General features: G+C 40.1%; 1 protein-coding gene across 2 annotated transcripts; it reads right to left on the reverse strand.

Annotated features, from left to right (window-relative positions):
* Window positions 1–203: 203 nt before the first annotated feature.
* Window positions 204–9,909, reverse strand: lhx6b (LIM homeobox 6b). 2 transcript variants are annotated; one of them, XM_070964605.1, is made up of 9 exons: window positions 9,656–9,909; window positions 8,887–9,017; window positions 8,108–8,239; window positions 7,459–7,580; window positions 5,011–5,231; window positions 4,104–4,204; window positions 3,802–3,897; window positions 2,092–2,260; window positions 204–952 (listed from the first exon to the last, which is right to left on the reverse strand). In XM_070964605.1, the coding sequence occupies exons 2-9, from the start codon at window positions 8,887–8,889 to the stop codon at window positions 870–872; spliced, it is 927 nt and encodes a 308-aa protein (XP_070820706.1). In that variant the 5' UTR covers window positions 8,890–9,017; window positions 9,656–9,909; the 3' UTR covers window positions 204–869. The 2 variants fall into 2 exon arrangements, with proteins under 2 accessions (XP_070820706.1, XP_070820707.1); XM_070964606.1 differs by lacking the exon at window positions 9,656–9,909 and having other exon boundaries at window positions 8,887–9,024.
* Between the last annotated feature and the right edge of the window lie 10,663 nt (window positions 9,910–20,572).

Here is a 20,572-nt window from a genome sequence, read left to right on the forward strand (position 1 = left end):
CTTTCAAAATGTGCGTTTGTCCTGAAATTAGAGGGGCACACACACACACACACACACACACACACACACACACACACACACACACACACACACACACACACACACACACACACACACACACACACACACACAAAAGCACTCTCCTTGCTCCCTCTGCTTGATTAAATCAACCTGATCCTTAATTATTCAAACACTAACATTTTCATAACAGCTCTGATACATTTTTATTAAACTGTAGCAGTATTTACAACGTACAATCACTGAATTTCAATTTCAAGACACATTTAAAAGTGCTTTTTAAAAGTGAAGTTTTGTTCTGAATAAATTAGAGTTTCCATTTTCTGACAACACAACAACAAACAACAGTAAAGCTGCAAATGTGCTCATCACCAATACAGACAAAAATGCAGAGGTTTTACTGTAATGCTGCTACAACACACCTTTTTTCCTTCTTTTCTGAGAGCTCATATTGCAGCAATATAATTAAAATACCTTGTATGAGTGGGTAAACAAAAGGAGAAATCCTGACCTGATGCAATGTTTCGTGTCCCATCAAAAATGAGGAAAAATGAAACAAAAGTGGTCGTCTTCTCTGCATCATAAAAAAACGAGACAAAATAAAAAAACTCCCATGTTGGCATGGAGGTGGGACATTTCTCCAATCGCCACAGTCTGCTGTCTTAAAAAGACAAAGTTGAGCGCAGAACTCTCTCAGCGAAGAATCTGACTTGATTGAAAACAGATCGCCAAGGTCCCTGCTGCCCGCAGGGGATTAGACTCCCAAACAGAGCAGATTACTGACAGTATGTCCCAATGGATTTGCTTCACAACATCAGAGTGGTGACGCTGCAAAAAGTAGATGCAGGAAGTCAGCGGCTGATGGGAAGCTGTGGTAAAGAGATGGATGGGTGGGTCAAGTGGCCCGGGGCAGTGAGGACGGAGAAGGGATGAGCTGCAAAAAGAGGAGAAAAATCATGAGTTTGTGGAGGAACGTGAGGATGTTACTGTAATTTTGTTCAAGACCGTATAAGGAAAGAGATTCAGAATTTTTTCCGAATTTGTTAATATATTTGTAATGAAGCTACAATACAATGTCAATCAGAATCTAAACAGAAATTAAACATTTGTCTCAAAGGCCTTTACAATCTGTACAACAAACCACACCCACTATGCTTAGACCCTCAATTTGGATGAGGGAACACTGGAAAGAAAAGGAAGAAACCTCAGGAAGAGGCGACAGAGGAGGGGTCCATCTTCCAAATCCTCTGCACTGCTTACGAAATTTTATTGTATAGTTTGCCTGACAGCTGTGACCAACTGTATGTGCACAGGCCATGTACACACCAGAACAACATACACTTTATATTTATAATGTGATTTTTAAGTTTTTGTTCTTGAATTTTGATCCTTTTCTTTTTCTAATCTTTATTTATACTCTTATTCTAATTAGCATTCCTTTTCATCACAATCACAAGAGTGTGTCACCCTGCATTTCACTACATATACTGACAGTGAAGGAGTAACTTTACATAAGCAGCAATACTGTAGTTTAATATGTTCCCTTACAAGTACAAGTACTGTATTAGCAATAGTGAAAGGACATAAAGATTGTTACAAAATGCACTTTAAGTGTCAAAAATAATATCTCATAAGTATTAAAGTAAACGTGAAGTACTAAAAGTACTCATTATCAGATAAATGTAATGGAGTTAAACTGCACAATATTTCCACAGAGCGCCATAGAGGTAGTAGCATGAAATAGAAGTACTCAAGAAAAGTACAAGTAACTTAGATTTTTACTTAAGTGCAGCATTTGATTAAATGTAATTAGCTACATTCCACTACTGCATCCGGTCTGATGTCACAAATAAAACCTTTTCATCTTGATCAACTTTACAAGCACGTTGAGAAGCTGATTAGTTAAAATATCGGGAAATAGATTATTAAATGTACTGTATTAGAAACATTTATAACAATATGTGTCTTTCTGCTTTTTAAAACATAATTTTATGTGTGTCAGTCGTCTTTGGTTCAGAAAACAACTCAACCATCCCAAACAAAGTGGCACTAAGAATAAGGCCTGACACTCACTGTCCAGGTATCCGTGCAGGGCCAGTAGATGTGGTCGGTCCGGGCTGCTGAATGGTGAATAGTGGATATCGTCTGGCAGCGATGGAGGCATCCTGGACAGTGGAGCGCTCTGAGAGAAGCTGCTCTGAGGCTGCTTTTTGTGTCGTGCACGGCAGTTCTGAAACCAAACCTGGGAAATATTACAGATGATGTGAACTTGCGGCAGGCAGAGGAAATATACTCCACAACAAACACAGTGGAAAGCAGGCTCAAGGTTTGACTGTTGTGCTTCTCACCAGACCCCATTTGTTTATTTGTTTATTTGTCTCTGCCAGACAAATCATTCCAGTGTGGTGTGGGAGGATTTTACCCATCAGCTTAACCCTTCCAGCCCCAGGCCACAAGCTTCAAATATGGATGCACACATGTGAGGTTATTCCTTTTGCAGAATGACCATGACTGCTGATTGATTTGAAGTTGCGGTCAATATTTATAACGGATTGTATAAACACATAGAATTTAGTTTGGTCTAAAAATATATTCCAAAATGCATTTTATTAGAATTGTGAAGTTATAAAATGTGAGAACTTATTACAAAGCAGTAACGCTATAAACTAGTGCAACCTGTGAGAGGAACTGAAGTTTTACTCAAATCAAACCGTGTCACTATTATTTCTGCTTTTCCTGGGGTCAAGGGTCAATTACAAGAATGCAAATAGTTCATTAAAGCATCTTAACCAATAAATGACTATTAGGTGGAGTCTGTTCAGCCTTATTCCTGTAAGAGAGAATGGGACACGAGCAGAAGTGATGCTCAAATGTTGCTTGGATCACTATGACAACATGCAAAGAGCACTTACAACCAAGTGTGACAGTTCATTGAATTCATAAGGGCCAGGGCTATTGACGTATTGATGTATTGATTGACAAGTAGACCACTTGGTTTGTGTACAAGATTCACTTAAACAGTGGGCAGGACATGCGTAAGTCCTACAATGAAACCTGTCCTCCTCTGAAGTACGACACTGTTAATTGTCTCCCGAAAAGAATTTAATTGATCAGAGTTTCATGAGAGTTTAAATGTTTAAAATGGTTGAAATCAGTAGCATTCAACCAAGGGGTCTGATCTGAGGGGGCACAAGCTGATTAAAGGGGGAGAATTACATATCTTTATATTTGCCATTTTCTTTCTGGTCTCTAAAAATCCTTTAAATTCGTCAATAGCAAAAAGAAAACCACCTCAATTTTCAGGGTTGACCAGCAAGAACATTGGGACCGACGCTTAAAAATGAGAGCTTATTACCCCACAATGAGGAATTCAGAAGGAAAATCTCTTGATGAAGTGATTATTTGTCCAAAAACTCAACAAAATGTAAATAATGTGAACAACAACAACAAAAGAAATCAGATACTGCGTTTTCCAGGAATAAAACAATTTTTATATGAAAGGTGCCAAACCTGTTTTAAGGCTTCAGACATCTGAAGCGTCTACAGTATTTTGTAACTAATCACAGGTTACGAGTCTACGAACTGTAATAAGCACAACCAAAGAGTGATTTTCCCCTCTTCAATTTGTTTCACTTCAACACAAATAAATCTTATAATAGTATCTTTAAGCCCACTGACTCTCTCATAGCCCCTTAAAAGGTTTTCAACCCCCAGATGGGAACCAGCGGTGTCATAAATGCAAAATTTCATCATAGTCTCAGCGTATGTTTTATCTTTTCCTACCTGTATGACTCGTCTGCTCAGTCCCGTCACTTCTGCCAGTTTCTGTAGCGTCTGAGCGTCAGGGTTGTTGTCCTGAGCGAACTGAGACTGCATCACCTGTGAGGACACACAGCCTTCAGTCAAGCTTATACAGACAGAAACACAGGTAACACTGCGTCTGAACACACACACACACAAACACACACACACACACACAACACACACACACACACACACACACACACACACACACACACACACACACACACACACACACACACACACACACACACACACACACACACGTTGGAGGCAGGGTGTACCTGCAGCTGCTCAGCAGTGAACGATGTCCGTGCCCTCTTGGCTGGTTTTGGTTGGCAGTCCTGATCAGAGGGCAGCGCTCCCTCCAGAGTCAGCCCTGTGCCTTTAAGAAAGCACAATCACAACAGGTCTCGCTCACATTTCACTCATTTTATTGTGAAATTACACAAAATAACATAGTTATGAGTTTACTGACCAATTTCGTTACAGCTCAAGTCTGTGTCATGAAATTGAGCATTTGTCCAAACAGCCCTTTCACGTAATTAAAATGTTTTCTTGCCAACAACCGCACAGTCCCAAGTATTTATACTATTATGGCCTAGGTTTTCCTCTGTGTCAGCACAGCAGAGAGCAGAGTCTTCCACTGGAGTATCAGTGTGAAAAGTATAGGAATTACCGAGGGTATTATGGACTATAGGGTCCATGAGGAACGTAATGGCCTTCAGCTTTTCATGCAGATGAATTATTCCTCTAGGTGTTTTATTTCTGTCCTTCTGCCTATTGTTTATTATCTTCAAACTGTGACTATTTTTGTTAGAAATCCTCAAAACATCCCTCTTTTCAGTTAATCTAACCTTACAGATGTTGAAGTAGGTCCACCATTTAATCTCACATTGGGTGGACAACCACAGCGCAAACCCTCATACTTGTTCTTTGTATTTTGATATTTGACTCAGTAAGAGAGTTACGTGACTGCAATAAAAAGCTCATCCAGAATATATCTATCATTTTGTCATCCAGTGTGGAAAAAAAGCTACTTGGGAGGAAACTTCAATGGAACATCGGAAACTTTAGAACTCAAGTGATCAAGAGTTGCCAGAATATGTTGTTCCCGTTGTTACTGAGGCCCTGACTCGTACATAGTTTTGCTGAGACCATCTGAGATACATCTTTGATAATGTCTGTTACCATTTTCTGCAGCCCTGCGGAGGTTGTCCAGCATGATGTCATAGTGGCTGCGGCAGAGGACCCTGCCCTCCACCAGGCCAAACTCCTCCCCGGTGGACAGCTGCCTCTTACAGGAGAAACAGGCAAAACAGGCCAGGTGGTACACGCTGCCCCGAGCCCGCCGCACCCAGTCACTTGCGTACACCTGCCGGCCACACTGGGCGCACTTAGTGCCGAACCTACTGTGAGGAAGAAGAAGAAGAAAAGAGTGGGTGAAGGTTGGCTGTAGGTTACAGAGATCAGTTAAAAGCAGGGATGTCCTGATTGTGTGCAGAATCTTCTAATATTCAGTGTCTGCCAAGCAAATCCTATTTGTTTATTTTTTCTCCAGTAACAGTAGCAGTACAGTGACACTTCATATTAATACAGTAAAACTAATAAAGCAGAGTCAAGAATATATAAGCTACTCCTTTCTTTGGTCTCCCATAATATCTTAGAAAGTTCCAGGGTTATGGACTCCCTGTCTGTGCCAGCCTACTTCTTAGTTAGGGGATGTCCTTTAATGCCTTATCTCTTATTGATAATTATTTCCAGTGTCTTTTTAAACCTAATTGTAATCTGTAAGTAAATAGTACACTGAATCACAGTCTCTGAAAAATATGCAATAGTTCCACCCGTCTGTGTCCTGGGAGCCTGGGAGGTAAGACTCAGGGCAAAAAATTGCACACTCTCCAGTCACCTCACTGCTTGTGAATATTTAGTGAGCCCTGCACTGAGAATAAAGGCAATCGTAAACATTTTTATCAACTCAGCCCTTGTTTCACATCGATTGTGGCAGCCAAAGAATAAGAAAGCATAGTTTAAAGAGAGTAAATCAAACTAAAATTGTAAAAATGGAGGTGACAAAACTGGGATTTTGAAAAAGTGAGGGAGAGATGTTCCTCTCATCCACCAGTAAAAAGATGCCCTACCTTGACCCGAGGTTTCTGTGTGTCAGTTAGGTCGTGATAAGCAGACTGAAGTCAACTTTGATAAGGAAAGGGAAACCACATGAGCGAAATGTAAACTAAAGTAATAAGGTCCTAAAACAGATTTTGATGCAAAGTCCCTCAATGAAACAGGGCCACAAAATTAGGTAATAATATTGCACATTAGTGGTTCAAATTTTCAAACAAATCTGCAATCAGTCAAATGACCAAAACCCACTGAAATGCATGAGGCGGTTTTGGACAGTAGCTGACTTTGCCTGGTTGACACTCCAGCAATTTGTTCATTGAGCTGATCTGACTCTCAGGCAGCAAATGTAAACAGATTTTTACAGCCTGAGAATTAGTTTCAAAAACATGGTTTTGCTTTAATATACTGTATTCTGCTGAAAAGATCCTTTAGAGTAAAAGCCCATTACAGCCCATTATGCAGAACATATTTTTCACTGAGGAAATGATGATTCACCGAAGTGGGAGGACAAATCATGTTATACTTGAGTCCAGAGTTGATCTTGGAGAGCAAAGATCAGTTAGCTGTAAAAACACTCCGAAATATAAACCAAAGTCTGTCATCAGTCCACCGTGAAATCCATTTCTCCATTTCTCAGTATTAGCAGGAATGAAGTAGAGAAGCATTAAAATGTCATCCTGCATGTCTAGAAGCAAGTATGGTTTCCAAAAATACTTACAAAACTAATAAAATCACATTTATATGCACATTTGTCTGTCTGCAAGGCTTTTTCATTACTGTGAAAAAAACAGGAAGGATGCTCTTCAAATATTGTAAAAACACAAGTTCATAAGGTATCATTTACAACAATTCAGGGGGTTCATTAGCTTTTTTTTTTTTTTTTTTTTTTTTTAATGAAAACATTATCAGTATCAGCCGGTTGCATTGGGATTGTGGAGGAACATTATTTACATAAAATCTCATGTTTTTCATTTGTCTGTTTTATTCAAGGCTATTTTTCGTTAATTTCTTTGTTTTTCAAATGCTGCTCAACAAATGCAGTATAAGCCATTTACGTTAAATGAATTGGCCTCAGAAGCAGAGGGACAAACCACAGAGTTTGCGTGTACAGGCAACTCAATTTATCTTACAGAATAAACGTCGGCATGGTGAAATAGGGCGACCGAGAAAAAAACGAAATAAAATTACATTTCAAAAGAAACAAACATTTCAAAATAAATATTTGAACAAAGTCGAATCACTGAATTTCATTCATTTTATTTCGTTAATTCTCAAATTTGAAGTGAACCCCATTCAAAAGACGTTGACTTATTATTAACTTAGGTTATTAATTCTGCTACTATTAATGAAGGCCTACCATAAGAATGAACATTTATTTTAAAATGATAACATGAAGTGAATCTTTAGCTTTGGCTTTGGTACTGATTGAAATCGATTATACTCCACATTTATTGACACTGATTTTAATAAAATGAACTTCACTAACGATTTAAAAATAAAACCTGATCTTACCTGAAATAATCCAGTTTGCAGTAGATTTCTTTGTTTTTCACGTAGCAGCTGTTGTGTTGTCGCAGAGACGCTCTGCACACTGAACACTCCAAACATCCCAAATGCCAGTTCAGGTTGTTGACCTGTGGAGATTACAGAAAATATACGATCACACTGACAGACTGATGCAGGTGTGTGTGTGTGTGTGTGTGTGTGTGTGTGTGTGTGTGTGTGTGTGTGTGTGTGTGTGTGTGTGTGTGTGTGTGTGTGTGACTGACAATCAATGCATCTCTCATCAAGATGCTGAACAACGCGCCATATTTCAGTGAAAGCAATTTAAAACCTCCCTTAAAGGATTAACTAAATAATTCATTTTCCAATTCATTTTTTCAAAATAAAAGAAACACATACAAACCTGAGGAGAAAAAGCCACCAGATAAAAGAGGGTTGAATAGCAATGCGTGCGTAAAATTGGCACCATATTCACCTATTTTGCGCTTATTTTGTTGAGATCAATCTTGGGTGAACAGAAACAAAAATTAAGAATACAAGAAAATTCGCAAACCACATAAGAACCGGAGTTGGAACTGGAAGATTCATGGATATGTTTAATTCTTTCTGAGTGTAAATATTTATCCCTTTTCTTCCGCACCTCCTTCTCATTTCTCACCTTGAGCAGGTACCGGTCGTGGATCTCCATGCCGCAGCTGGCGCACTGGTTCTTGGCCGCCGGAGGAGAGCAGAGACAGGCGCCCTCCGACGGACTGGACTCACCGGACTCCTTCTTCACCTCCGACTTAGACTGCGTGAGGAAAGAAACAAAACGAAAACGGTTTCATATCAAACGGAAGTTTCGACCTCTCTTGTAGTTTGTTTCATTTCTTAAGCTCAGAGTTACTGAAAGAAAATAGTCCGCCCGGTGTTTCAGCTCTGATCAGTGAGATGGTGGAAACATGAAGACCCAGTCCTGTAGAAAAACACTAATATCTAACAGAAAATAACTGGATTTCCAGAAAAGCTTTATTTTCTCCAGTTACAGGACCACTAGGATACAGATTTACACATTTACTCTGAACTTGTGAACAGACATCCACGCATGTGCTGTGATGATTCAACATGTTAGGTTTCATTTTAATTTTATAACACAAAGATGTATCTCAGGCTAAAAATGTTGCATTGTCTGAACTCTAAGCATCTAATCAAAAGTGGATTAATTGAGATTTGTCTTTTCTCTCCACCGCATCCATGATTATAAATGCATGCCACTCATAGGTACAGTTCAGTCTCCTGCTGACTAAAGCTGAGCCAAATCCAGAGTCCCTCCAAGGTTATCTGTAATGCAAAAAGTTCAGGAGGAGAGCAAGAGGGATCAACTAAACCTTACCCCGAACGTAAGACAAAGAAATCAAAAGGTTGCAAACCAGACTCGTCCAGATGTTTGTGACTCACCATTTTCGGGTCTTGAACGCTGCCTATTTGGAGAGAAGATGGAGCTTGCTCTTCGTATTACGCATCTCTGCCCCAGCCCACACTATATCCGGTCCAAAACAACGAATAACAGTTTCTCTTGCATTTAAACCCTGGCAACAAAAGAAATTTTGATGCAATTAGAAGGAAAAAAGACCCATATACGATCGATCATTCTTGTCGTGCGCAATGGGAGGCTGTATTCCCATGCAATCAAACGAGGTGAAAAGAAACGATGGCACTATATCTGCAATTAGTGGTGGATTGAAATGCTTCGCTTGATAAGTGGCAGCCCGAGTGTCAATTTCATCTGGCAATCAAAAAAAAAAAAAAAAAAAAAGTAACCGAGACACCAAGTTACGAGAAAAAAGGCGGCGCATCCTAATTTCAATAGCTGTATAATCGAAAATCGAAAAATCTCTAAAGTGAAGAGGCTCAATTGGAGATCGGTCTATTCATAACAGACAATGTGCAGAGACTGCAGCTGATCTTGAAGCATAAAGGAGCTTGATTGTCTCGTTCTCATGATGGACCCATTTAAGTACTTGACGCTCCCCTAGGTGATTACAGCTGCATTCATAAAGTGCCAAAAAATCTGCGTTTGGGTGGCAATCCGGAGTCCGCGCTCCCCTTCAGTTTGTCGAAATTAACAGGAATGCAAGATTATGTTAATTACCAGCTACGGTATAAATATTGGAGACAGTAACAAGAGACGGCCTATGGAAATAAAAATAAAACATATACTTCATACATGGAAAACCTCCCAAAAGCGGCGAAAACATCGTCCAGTAAAAGTTTCCCCAGAACATCACAGGCAAAATATCCAAATGATTCCTGGAGCAGCTTCTTTAAACAGGCGTGTCCCTTTCTTTGTCTTTAGCGCAAATAATAATAATAATAATAATAATAATGATAATGATAATCCAGCTTCATTCACTTTGTGGGACGGTGGGAATCAAACCAGTGGCACCAGTGGCACCAACCAGACAGACTCCCAGTGTTGCTGGTCCCGCTGCAGTTTCCTCCCTCCGCCTCGACTCCAGGTCTACACCCAGCTCAGTCAGACAGGATGTGATGCTGCCCATTGGACCAGCCAGCCCGCGCTCACTCTCCTTTTCTGCAGGCTCACACGATGGCATGAATTCATTTGAAAAAAGACAATCAGTAAAAATCTGTCCGGAAACACCCACCAGGTAATTTTGATTATGTCTCTGTTTGAGAACGATGGCTGCACATCGGAGGCCAGCCTTAGCTTGACTCAAATCACTCGATCACTGATTGCAGAGTGATGGACGGTAAGAGGTGGTAAAGATGATAATGATGCCAGCTGTACAGTGCTAATTAACCATCATATAGAATTTCTTTTTAAACGGTTTATTATTTTTAATTACATTTAACACTGGGGTGGGGAACGTCCGGCCTCCGGGCCGTATGCGGTCCGCGGGACCCTCTGATTCGGCCCGTGAGGCATTTCATACATACAAAAAAAGCAATAGAAATGCATAAAACTCTCTAGACACAATGCATTTCTGTGTGTGATAAAAGAAGCCATTTGTTTTATTTCTCATTTGGGTTTTTTGATGTCCTGAGATATTTTTATATGCTGAATGTCAATAAAACATTGAATCTTGATGGGATTTTTAGCTATTGGAGGATGAAACAAAAGATGGCTTTTTAGATGCAATAACTTGAAATGAGTTAATATTGTGTTTATACTGCACATACATGAAGAGAGTAGGCTTTGTTTGTTATGTGAGATTTCATGTGTTATTGGTCATGATGATTCAAGGGTCATAGATTTGAGTAAAATCCACTTTCCTCCAGGTTGGGTTGCTCTGATTTGATGATGATAAAGAACCTGAGTTGTGTTTTAAGGACAGGAAACCTTTTTTGTGAGTCTGAGACAGAAGATAAAGGTCTTTATTTGCAACATGTGGAGGTTATGTTATTATCAGCTGACAAGAACAAAGTGATCTTTTTTGGTAATTTGATGTTTTATAGACTTCACAGGGACTTTTGTGATGAAGGTCTCACGCTGAAGCCACGGCTTTAGATTTCTCTCACTGTAATCACCAAACTCCCTGCACCCACAGAGAGGGTGACTTAAACTGACTTAAAGTTCAGGTTTCCATGAAGTCAATGACACTTCAATCCGTATCGATCACTTAAAAAGCATCTCTAACTGCAGAATTACATTGTCTCAGTCTCGTTGTATTGTCAGTGCAAGGCACTTCTGTGCATTAACTATAATTACCAGATGGAGCAGGGTCAGCTGGAAGTGGGCTGGTCAAGATGTAGGAGGACTTAAATGAGGGAAGTGTGTTATTTCACCTCCATTATCATTGCTCTTTAGAGATGGCGTGCGACAGTGAAGGTTTTTGAGCAGTTTTGATCAGTTTTTGACTGGTGTAGAGTTGGTCTAGCTCTATTACATTAATATCTACAAGGCCTTTTTCAGAGACGGTATAATCCAGGATATATACAGTACACATTGGGAAAGAAACAGCAAAAACTTTTTCACCTTTTTGAGGAATTTTATACCAAATTTAATTGAAAGCCTCTAAAACAGCATTTCTATCACCACTAAATACTAAAGACTAAATACTAAGACTAAATATCCACTTGCTGGCTTATTCTTGAGCTTTCAACCATGTCACAAGATGTTTACTCAGTTATCACAAAACTGTGTGTTCAAACTCTCAATTGTTGTATTCCTTCTATTATTATCTTCATTGAATAATGGAGATTTTGAATGTTTATAAGTTCATAACAACTAAGTATAATATACTTAGTTGTTATGAGAAGATATTATCTTCTGATGGTGATGTGATGAAAAGCCTCTAGAAGGAGCAAGTAAAAGGGCTTTGACTGGAGATTGTTGTGGTTAGTTGCTTTGTCTGTTTTGTGGTGTCAACCCATACATTTATTTATTTAATGACTAAAACACTGATGAGATTCTTTTCTGTGCATGGAAAATGAACAGCTCCTTTTGTAAAGATTATCTGTGCATTAAGCAGCAGGCTTGTAATGGTTTGGCTTCTGTTTTCCTGAACCTCACCCTTACAGAATTTCCTCCCAGAAGATCTGGCAACATGAAATGCACAACAATGTTCTGACAATGGCAATATCCGAGGATGGGTCACCTGTTGCATCCTGTGCAGCTCTGTGGATGTGTGAATGTCACAGCTCTGCTACTGTACGTGTGCGTCTGCCCTTCCTTCAGCTGTCCAGGATTTACAAAGACAATAAGCGACCAGCACACTGCCACAATAAAAACAAGCTGTACCACATGCTAAAGCTATCAGACTCATCCAATGAGCCCCAGTGGACAGTTTGATGGCTGGTATGTCAACAATGTATGACGTGCGTCGCCCCCTCGCCGTGGAGGTGCAGAGAGGTTCACATGAGGGCAAAGTCTTATTTTCTGAGCTGCATGTTAGGAAACAATCAGTATTAAAGAGAAATTCTCTTGTCATAAGTGAATAACAATGCTTGTATAACAAACTGGCCTTCAAGCTTAAAGATGTGCCTAAAATCTTTCAATTCTCATTTGTAATATAATGTAATGCAATCTACTGCTGTAAGTAATTTTCAGTGGATTGATTTGAAGAATGTGAAGTTGAGCTGCCAAAAGACATCAACTGACAGCTAAATAATCTGTCTTTTTCTGAGCTTTGCACTGCCAGAAGTGACCATCCTCTCTCACTGTTAGTGGTTTTTGACTCATTCTTCAGAAGTACTTCAGTATAACCTGAACCAATAAACAAACAGGTGATGTTGCTCAGAAAATGAGTTTTCACACGTTTATTGTCTCAGTCTTTCTCATGGTTACTTCATCAGGTTGTGCACAAGGACTCAAGGATACTTTCAGCCCCTCTCAATCAGATTATGTTCTCAGCTCGGCTTGGCTGTAAATCATCACGGCTATACTGCAGCATTTTGTATGAGGAGTATAAGAGCCAAGAGCTGCTGTGGTGGCAAATGTCATTTTTACCCCTGTCTCTTTTGAACTGACATTTTAGACACACTATAGGGGCTTCAGCAAGGATGTTGATATGAGTGTTATGCTGTAATCCAGGATGTTTATTTCTTCATTTCTAATGAAAATTTTGGAGTCTATGGGTCATGATGGCACTCACCAGACAACCCTTCATGCTCTTTGTTCTGTTTTTAGATCCTTGTTTACCAATTTACAATGTGATGAAATGGGCTGTTTGTATATGTTCTTTCTATATTTACTGGGTTCCACCCCCTGTGTTTTGTAACGAGCATGGCGTCCATTCTTGAGCCTAACAAACCCAGGATTCCAGTCTGCATTTAAAAAAGTACTCAGGAGGTGGAAATTGGACCAGCAGGGTGTGCACAGGAGTACTGCATTCTGCCAGTGATTAGAATGGGATTGGTTACTTGCACCAGCCCGTCCAATGTTGGATCATGTATGCTCTGATCAGGGTCTCAGACAAAGTGAAAAGCTATCCGAGTGTGCAGAAATCTCTTCTATCGGTTTGGAAATGTTTGAAATCACACAGTAATTATCTTGTTATCTTGAAATATCAGACTGTGCTTTCTCACGATGAGAGGCCTTGAAAACCTTGTTTTTCTTACACTGATGGGGTCCAACATGGATAAAATATTTTCTGCCAAAGTTAGACCAGTGTTGTTTTTTTCACATGAGAGAAACGGGGGGTGGGAGGGTTGGGGGGTTCCTCTGGTTTCATACTGTATATACTAATGGTGTAAATACATTCACTAGTGGAGCATGTTTCTGCACCAGATTTGTCACTTTTTCCTCCCCGTGATGCTTACATCTGTGTGACATATTAGACCAGCATTGCTCTTCATTAAGCCCTCTCCCATTTGTATAAACCTTTAGCCTTCTTCTTGTTTTATTGGTGGGTGGGGTTTGAATGACTTATCACCAGTAGATGTTACAGCTAATTTTTGACATACTGCCACCTGTTGTTCTGGAGGGGAGTATAGCAAACAACTTGACTTTTCCTCCCATTAATGTTATAATCAACCTTTTTTGGAAGACTGGTTAAAAATACAGGAGAGTTATATGAAATATATTAATGGGAGGACACCGCTATCCCCCCTTTTAAATATTTTCAGAGAGGGGGAAAATATGAGAGAATCCACAATAACGGCAGTGTTGACAGGTCTGGCATATGCACACAGTCCGTTTTATCTCTTCTGTTGCTCTTACTCTTTCATCCATTTGTTTGTTTAGTTGTTTAACCCCAATTTAAAAGGGTGAACAGAGACGTAGGCTGCAAATTAGCTTCAGTTCAGCTGTCCTTGTTGAATGAATAAATAAACACATTTGTGATCATGAGAAAAATGGTTAAACTTGAACAGCGTCTTCTCTTCTGTAGAGGATGAGGGCCAGTTCATGATTTTCTCCAATTCGCTCACATTTTCTGTAATTCTTTTGGGTGAGGGGCGGACAATTAAAAAGTGCAATGTGTGTGATTCATACTTCTTTCATCCAGTGGTTACATGTTACAGAGAACCAGCACAAAACTGGGGGATACTTGATGCTCTGCCTTGCTGACAGAAAATGTATGGAGAAAGGTGGAGTGAGCCCGAAACGCAACACCAAGGTTTTATCTTGTTGTAGAACCTCTGCCACTTGTAATTCATGTGAATATTGTTCAATGTTTGAGATAAGAATTGGATCTGAGGCCAGTCTGTCAGTCTATCAAGTTTACCTGCTGTGTGTGTGTTAAGAAAAGAAACTGGCCAAATAGGAGTGCAAATTTGGTGTAATGCAAATCTGTTCCCTTGCAATTTTGTCTGCACAGGGTGCGATTTCCCAGTAAAATGAAGACTGACTGGCGATCCATGTTTGTACCTGCTTTCATGTTTCCATCATAGAGTAAATGAATGAATGAACACATGCTTTTTCTCTTAATGTTTTCTTCTACTTCCCCCTCCGCCCTGACACAAACCCTTGCTGTAATTACTTGTTTGTGCAAAGTAATACTTAAACTAAGGAATAACTCCACCCAATGATACCTTTACCTCTTCAGTGAACATGCTTCTTGGTGATGGTGATTGTTATGGAAATCTGGAAACAAATGCAGTGTGTCCCGTGTTGTCGGTAGTTACTGGGTACTTGGAAATGCTTGGAGAGGCCTTTTGAAGAATTGCCTATCTCCATTTTGAAGTAATGAATAAACAGTTGAAATAACTAAAAGTAACAGATAAATAGTAGAAATTATAATGAATAAACAGTTGAAATAACTAAAAATAACAGATAAATAGTAGAAATTATAATGAATAACCAGTTGAAATAGTTCAAAGTAGCTTAATGAATAAATGGTTAAAATCATTAGCTATGAACAATAGCTCCACGTAAGAATGAACATTGCTTAATGTATGAACATTTTGAAATTGTTAGTCAAGAGTAATGAATAGACACATGAAATAGCTTGAAATGATGATGATTGGTTGAAACATCCTGTGTCTGACACTCAAAATGGAGCAGTAGGCTACATGTACAAACATGACTGAGGTAACAAACAGTGCCAATTGTATAAAATCATTATTGTGACATTAATGACATTTGAATTACTGATTGTGTGAAATAATTTTTGGTTTATAATCTATTTATAGGAACACATTTGGAACATGATTGATGGTTCTGATTAAGGGGTACTTCAGGCCATCTGACAGGCCTGGGGGGGGTACGTCAGACCAAGGTGAGAAGGCTAAAAGGCACCTTGGCTAGGTGTCCACCAAGTATTGGAAACCTACTTCTTGACGTGTGCTTTTTAGATTTTTCAGAGCGATTAACCACTGTGGATGTCAAGAAGCACATGAATAATAGAGGAGAGGCTACAGTGAAAGTTTGCCTATGGGAGCTTGTTGCAGAATCAGTTTGATGTTTGAAGACTCACCATGCAGCAGCGTCCAACCTTCAACAGGCTGCATCTACTCTGAGATCAAACCCATCTAGATTATAGTTCTGCAGCCAAGCTTTCAACAAACAAAGGAAATGGCACATTACACCATCCCTCTCTCAGAAAAGTTGCTCTGGAGAGAAAAAAAAAACCCCTCTCCAGTTATTTAACAAATACGAGTTTATTTGAAGTACAGACAAGGAAAAATGAAGGGCCTTTTTTTCAGAGCTTGCACTCCATATGACAGCAATTTGGTGGTATTGTGTATTTTGGCCCAAGCGTGTGGTCTATGATAGATGACAGGAGAGAAAATCACGAGCCGCTGGCTTGAGCACAGACATGCAAATTGCTTTCAGCTGATTGCCGTATTCTCCTTGATATTTATCAAGTGGATTACAGTATGCCTCTTTATTTACAGCCAGGAAGCAGCTGATCAATTCCACTAAAGGAGGGAGGAAAAAGAGCTGATGTTTTTCCTCTGCTGGGTGAAAGGAGAAATCCCTCAAGTGGCCAGTGAGCACTGCAAAATTAAGTGTATACTCAATTGCATCTTGTTTTACCACATCAAAAGACAACATCCAGAAATACAGATGTTTCAAGATTATCCCAAACCCACACAAATATTGGTTTGTGCTGAAACTGAATTTTCAAAGAACATGTCCAACAGTACAAGCTTACAAGTGATTAGTATATTCAGCATTTAAACCTACAATAATTTTCAGGCCTCTTGGAAGCAGTGGCCACAAATGAACGCTGACATTTTAAGATGATATGGTGAATTTGTTTGCAACAGTTTGTTATTGACACATCCAGCAGTTACAGAGCAACATTATCATTCACATGGACTCATGTAATATTCCCGGTCTTTTAACTCCCGTTTTGGTCTCTACCAACTCCTGAAGGGAATATCTGGCACTTTAGTGGGTAAATACTGCACAGTGTTCGCCTGCCGTTTGGCGCTGAGCAGGAAACATACAGTGTGTTTTTAGAACTTTTATTTAAGTGGATGGAAAACTAAATATTTACTTCGGATGCTGAAAAAGCTTTCTCTTCAGTTTGCTGGTTGTCCGGCAATAAACTAGTAATACCAATGTAGTGCCTTGTTTTCTAAAGTGAAAGAAAGAACCAAGTGAACACAAATATGAAACTCTTTACTATTGGCGTGTTCATGCTAAATTCATGAACATCCATCCAAAACTAGAAAAAGCAGTGTTTCTGTCCGACTATGTACAATAACTACAGATTAAAGGAGAGATCAATGTAAAGTAAGTCAAGCAAAAAGTAAAAGTGCTGATTCAGAAGCTGATATCAAAGCTTAATTTCCCTGTAGGTGTCCAGGTCTTATTACATACGGGTAACAAAGTAAGCAAAAAAACAACTTCAGTTGCTTTTGTAAGGTGTTGGGCCCCTGTGAGCTGCAAGGACAACTTCAGTGCTCCTTGGTGATGATTTTTTTTAACTATACTAAAGGGATAAATGCTATTCTTCCAAACAATATTCCCTCATTTGGTCCTTTTATCATTGTTGTGGAGAGCACTAACATTAAGGTACGAAAACTAGTTGAGTGGTGTCCTCTGTGGCTCTGGAGGAGCTTTCTAAATTCTGAGAAAATAACCATATTGGCCTAAAAGTCAGGAGATCTCAATTCCTGCTGCTTTGATTTTGATCATTCTTTTCTCAGTCCATTTCTCACAAGCCTCCTCCAACTTTATGGAAGTGCAACACTGAAATGGAGAACCCCTTGCATCCATAAGGAAGATGCTGGGTCTCCACCAGCTTCAGGGATCAATTTTGTTGCTGAGTCTGACCTGTAACCTCCTTTTATAACATTTATAGTTAAGGAAATTTGATCCTTCAACCTACCAGAGTTTCTTTGAGCAGCACATTAGTGTTTGTTTTATTCTCTGCTGGAGATGGCAAACATATGCATGAGTGCGAAGGGAGTTGAGAGAGAAGTTAGTTGCCCTCATTGGCAGTTAGTTGTGAAATGAAATGAGCAAGAGGCAGATTGTTGGTGCAACAATTCCACAGCATTCTATGCAACAACAAAATTATGAAAATAATCACAAAAGGCTCAATTTCATGTGCGGAACACATTGTTATAGCTCTGTGTGATTTAATTTAGCTCCAGCCTCGCCTCTGATCAGGATCCAGCTCTTTTCCTCAGCCCTAGATATGTTTGAGAACTCCGGTCAGTGTCAAAGATCAGATACTTACCCAATCAGGTATCCAGCTCCAGGAGGAAAATTACCTACTTCCGACCACTTGCACTTACCTGCATTGACCTGGAGCAATCAGAGGTGAACAGGGTTCCTAATCACGGAAAACCCTTTAGGTCAGTACACACACATCCTACCACGGCCCACCCAACCTCCCCTGATACCACCTCCCCCAACAGGCCAGCTCTGAGTTCAAGTGTTTAAACTGTCATGTCAAATAGTCTCAATGCGGAGATTACTTGTGCAGGACGCATTGTGTGTTTAGTTTGATGCCGAGTGCAATATCCTGCCATGCTGTTGATCCTAGCAGCTCCGGGTGTAGAGCGGTGGAGTTGAGATGTGTCAAGTAGAGGTGGCTGGTGCTGGGCACGCTCACAGTCTGATCAACCGGGGGAAGTGTCAAAGGTGGGACAGGAAACAGAGGGGTGTTTTAACAAAAGTGTGCTGGAAAGGATCCATAACCTGGAGCACAACTAGGACTGTTTGTTTTGATAAGAGTACCTCTGATCATTCAGCAGGAGTGTGTGATAATGAAGAGAGTGCAAGAGGACAAAAACACTAGGGGCACATCATGAATTTACCAATTTAAAGACATGAATAGTCAGCTATGACTGCATCCTCATGTTTGAGTTTCATGCATCCTTAACTCTGGAGAGCCAGACCCCGTGAACACTTACAATGTGGTGTGTCTGCCAGTGACTACATCATAGTGGGGGGACTCTGTATTTTTCTTTGTCGAACTGTGCCAGCTCTCCGACAGCTGATGAATGAGCCCAAATCTGGCTCCTCCTACAGATTTCTGATCATTTTCAGCAGCTAGTGTAAATGTCTGAGGACTGTGAATGTCTAAAGCCAGTTCACAGTACAACATGTGGACCCAGTGATCTACAGTGTGAGTGAATTCAGTTTAGCGAACATCAAAACAGACTCCAACTGAGGAAACCAGAATTACCACCTTGCAATTGTATGCTTCCACCAACCATTCAAATTGCAGTTTACATCCATATCTGTCCAGACTCTGACAGACAGACACTGTTCCAGACTGAAAGTTATCACTACATTGATTCCAGTGAGAAACATGCTGTCTAGATGCTATCTTTATAGAGGAGCACAGAGGACTGATAGAGCTTCATCACATGATGCAACAACAATCACCTGAAGCTCAACATCAGCAGAACCAATGAGCTTGTGCTGGACTTCAACACTTCAAACATCGATGTTGCTGCAAAGAAACCACAAATTGTAAAACGTGGATGCTTCAAACACATCTTCAACGAGCTGTTCAACCAGCACAGAACATCGATACAATCAACACAGTTAGTTTCACCACTTCAGTATCTGGCCAAATGTGAAACATGGTCTCGATCTCCCCTTCTGTTCCTGAGTTATGGTGTTTAATAATGGCCAGAAAAGTGTTTCTGCAGAACATTATGATGTCACAGTGAGATTGACCTTTGACCTTTTGAATATAAAATGTCACCAGTCCATCACTTTGACCTGTGAGATATTTGTATGAAATTCTGTTTATTAGTGCATGAATTCTTGAGTTATGGGCAAAATTGTGTTTTGTGAGGTCAAAGTGACCTTTGACCTTTGATTGCCAAATTCTAATCAGTTCAACCTTGAGTTCAAGCAAAAGTCTGTGCCAAATTTGAGGAAAAATAAGTAAGTAAGTAAAAATGAAAAAAGCTTCACTCTGTGTAAAAATTGTACTTAAAGCTGTATTCACTTTCTTGACCACTTGGTGGCAGCAGAAGCAAACACAAAACACACCTCACACAGTTATTATGTTCCTATTACGGACGCGTTCGCAAACATGGCAGTGGTGCATGTACACTACATTCTGCTAACAATCCCACAATGCAGTGCTCTGTTGTGTGCCTCTACATCTGGCAGTGATGATGCAAGATGATGATGATCAGTTAGTGTTCTTCTTCTCACTGTTAAACTATTTCTATTACATGAAGAGTAGTGAATGAGCGAACCAGGGGATATGTTTCGCAAGTCATCCCCCAAGCAAGTAGCTAACTTTGTCTACTGTTTTGTGTTGGACAGGTAGCCTTCAGACAGGTTCTTTTTTAGTGAAAATAGCTTTCTGCTGTGGCTGGCAGATGAGTAGGACTGCAGAGAGAGCTGATAATCCTCAGTGGGTTTGTCACTTACAGTATATCCTTATTCATACACAATATTTTCTGTAGCACAGCTGCACTATCAGTAGCCTACAGTTGCACTATTTGTTACTTTCCACCACTGCCTGTAAGTGGACCACCAGTCGACTCCAGAGGAGGTCTGTCCTCCTTCACAATCAGCTGCTTCTCCAAACAGGTTTAACAAATGATACCTGGTGGGCTGTTAAAGGACCCACCACTGTGAGGCTCTGTCAGAAATCCCATCTGAGATAATACATGATGCCCTTGCTTGTACGCCTATTGCTGCTCCGTCAGTTGGATTGGCTTGTCCACAACTGGACAGGAAGTGTGCTAATCTGCAACCCGATCCGGGGGAAGGAAGAAGTCAGGAACCAGCCTTCAGTGCTTTCACCAA

This window comes from Chaetodon trifascialis, chromosome 6, assembly GCF_039877785.1.
Source record: "Chaetodon trifascialis isolate fChaTrf1 chromosome 6, fChaTrf1.hap1, whole genome shotgun sequence".
Taxonomy (NCBI): domain Eukaryota; kingdom Metazoa; phylum Chordata; class Actinopteri; order Chaetodontiformes; family Chaetodontidae; genus Chaetodon; species Chaetodon trifascialis.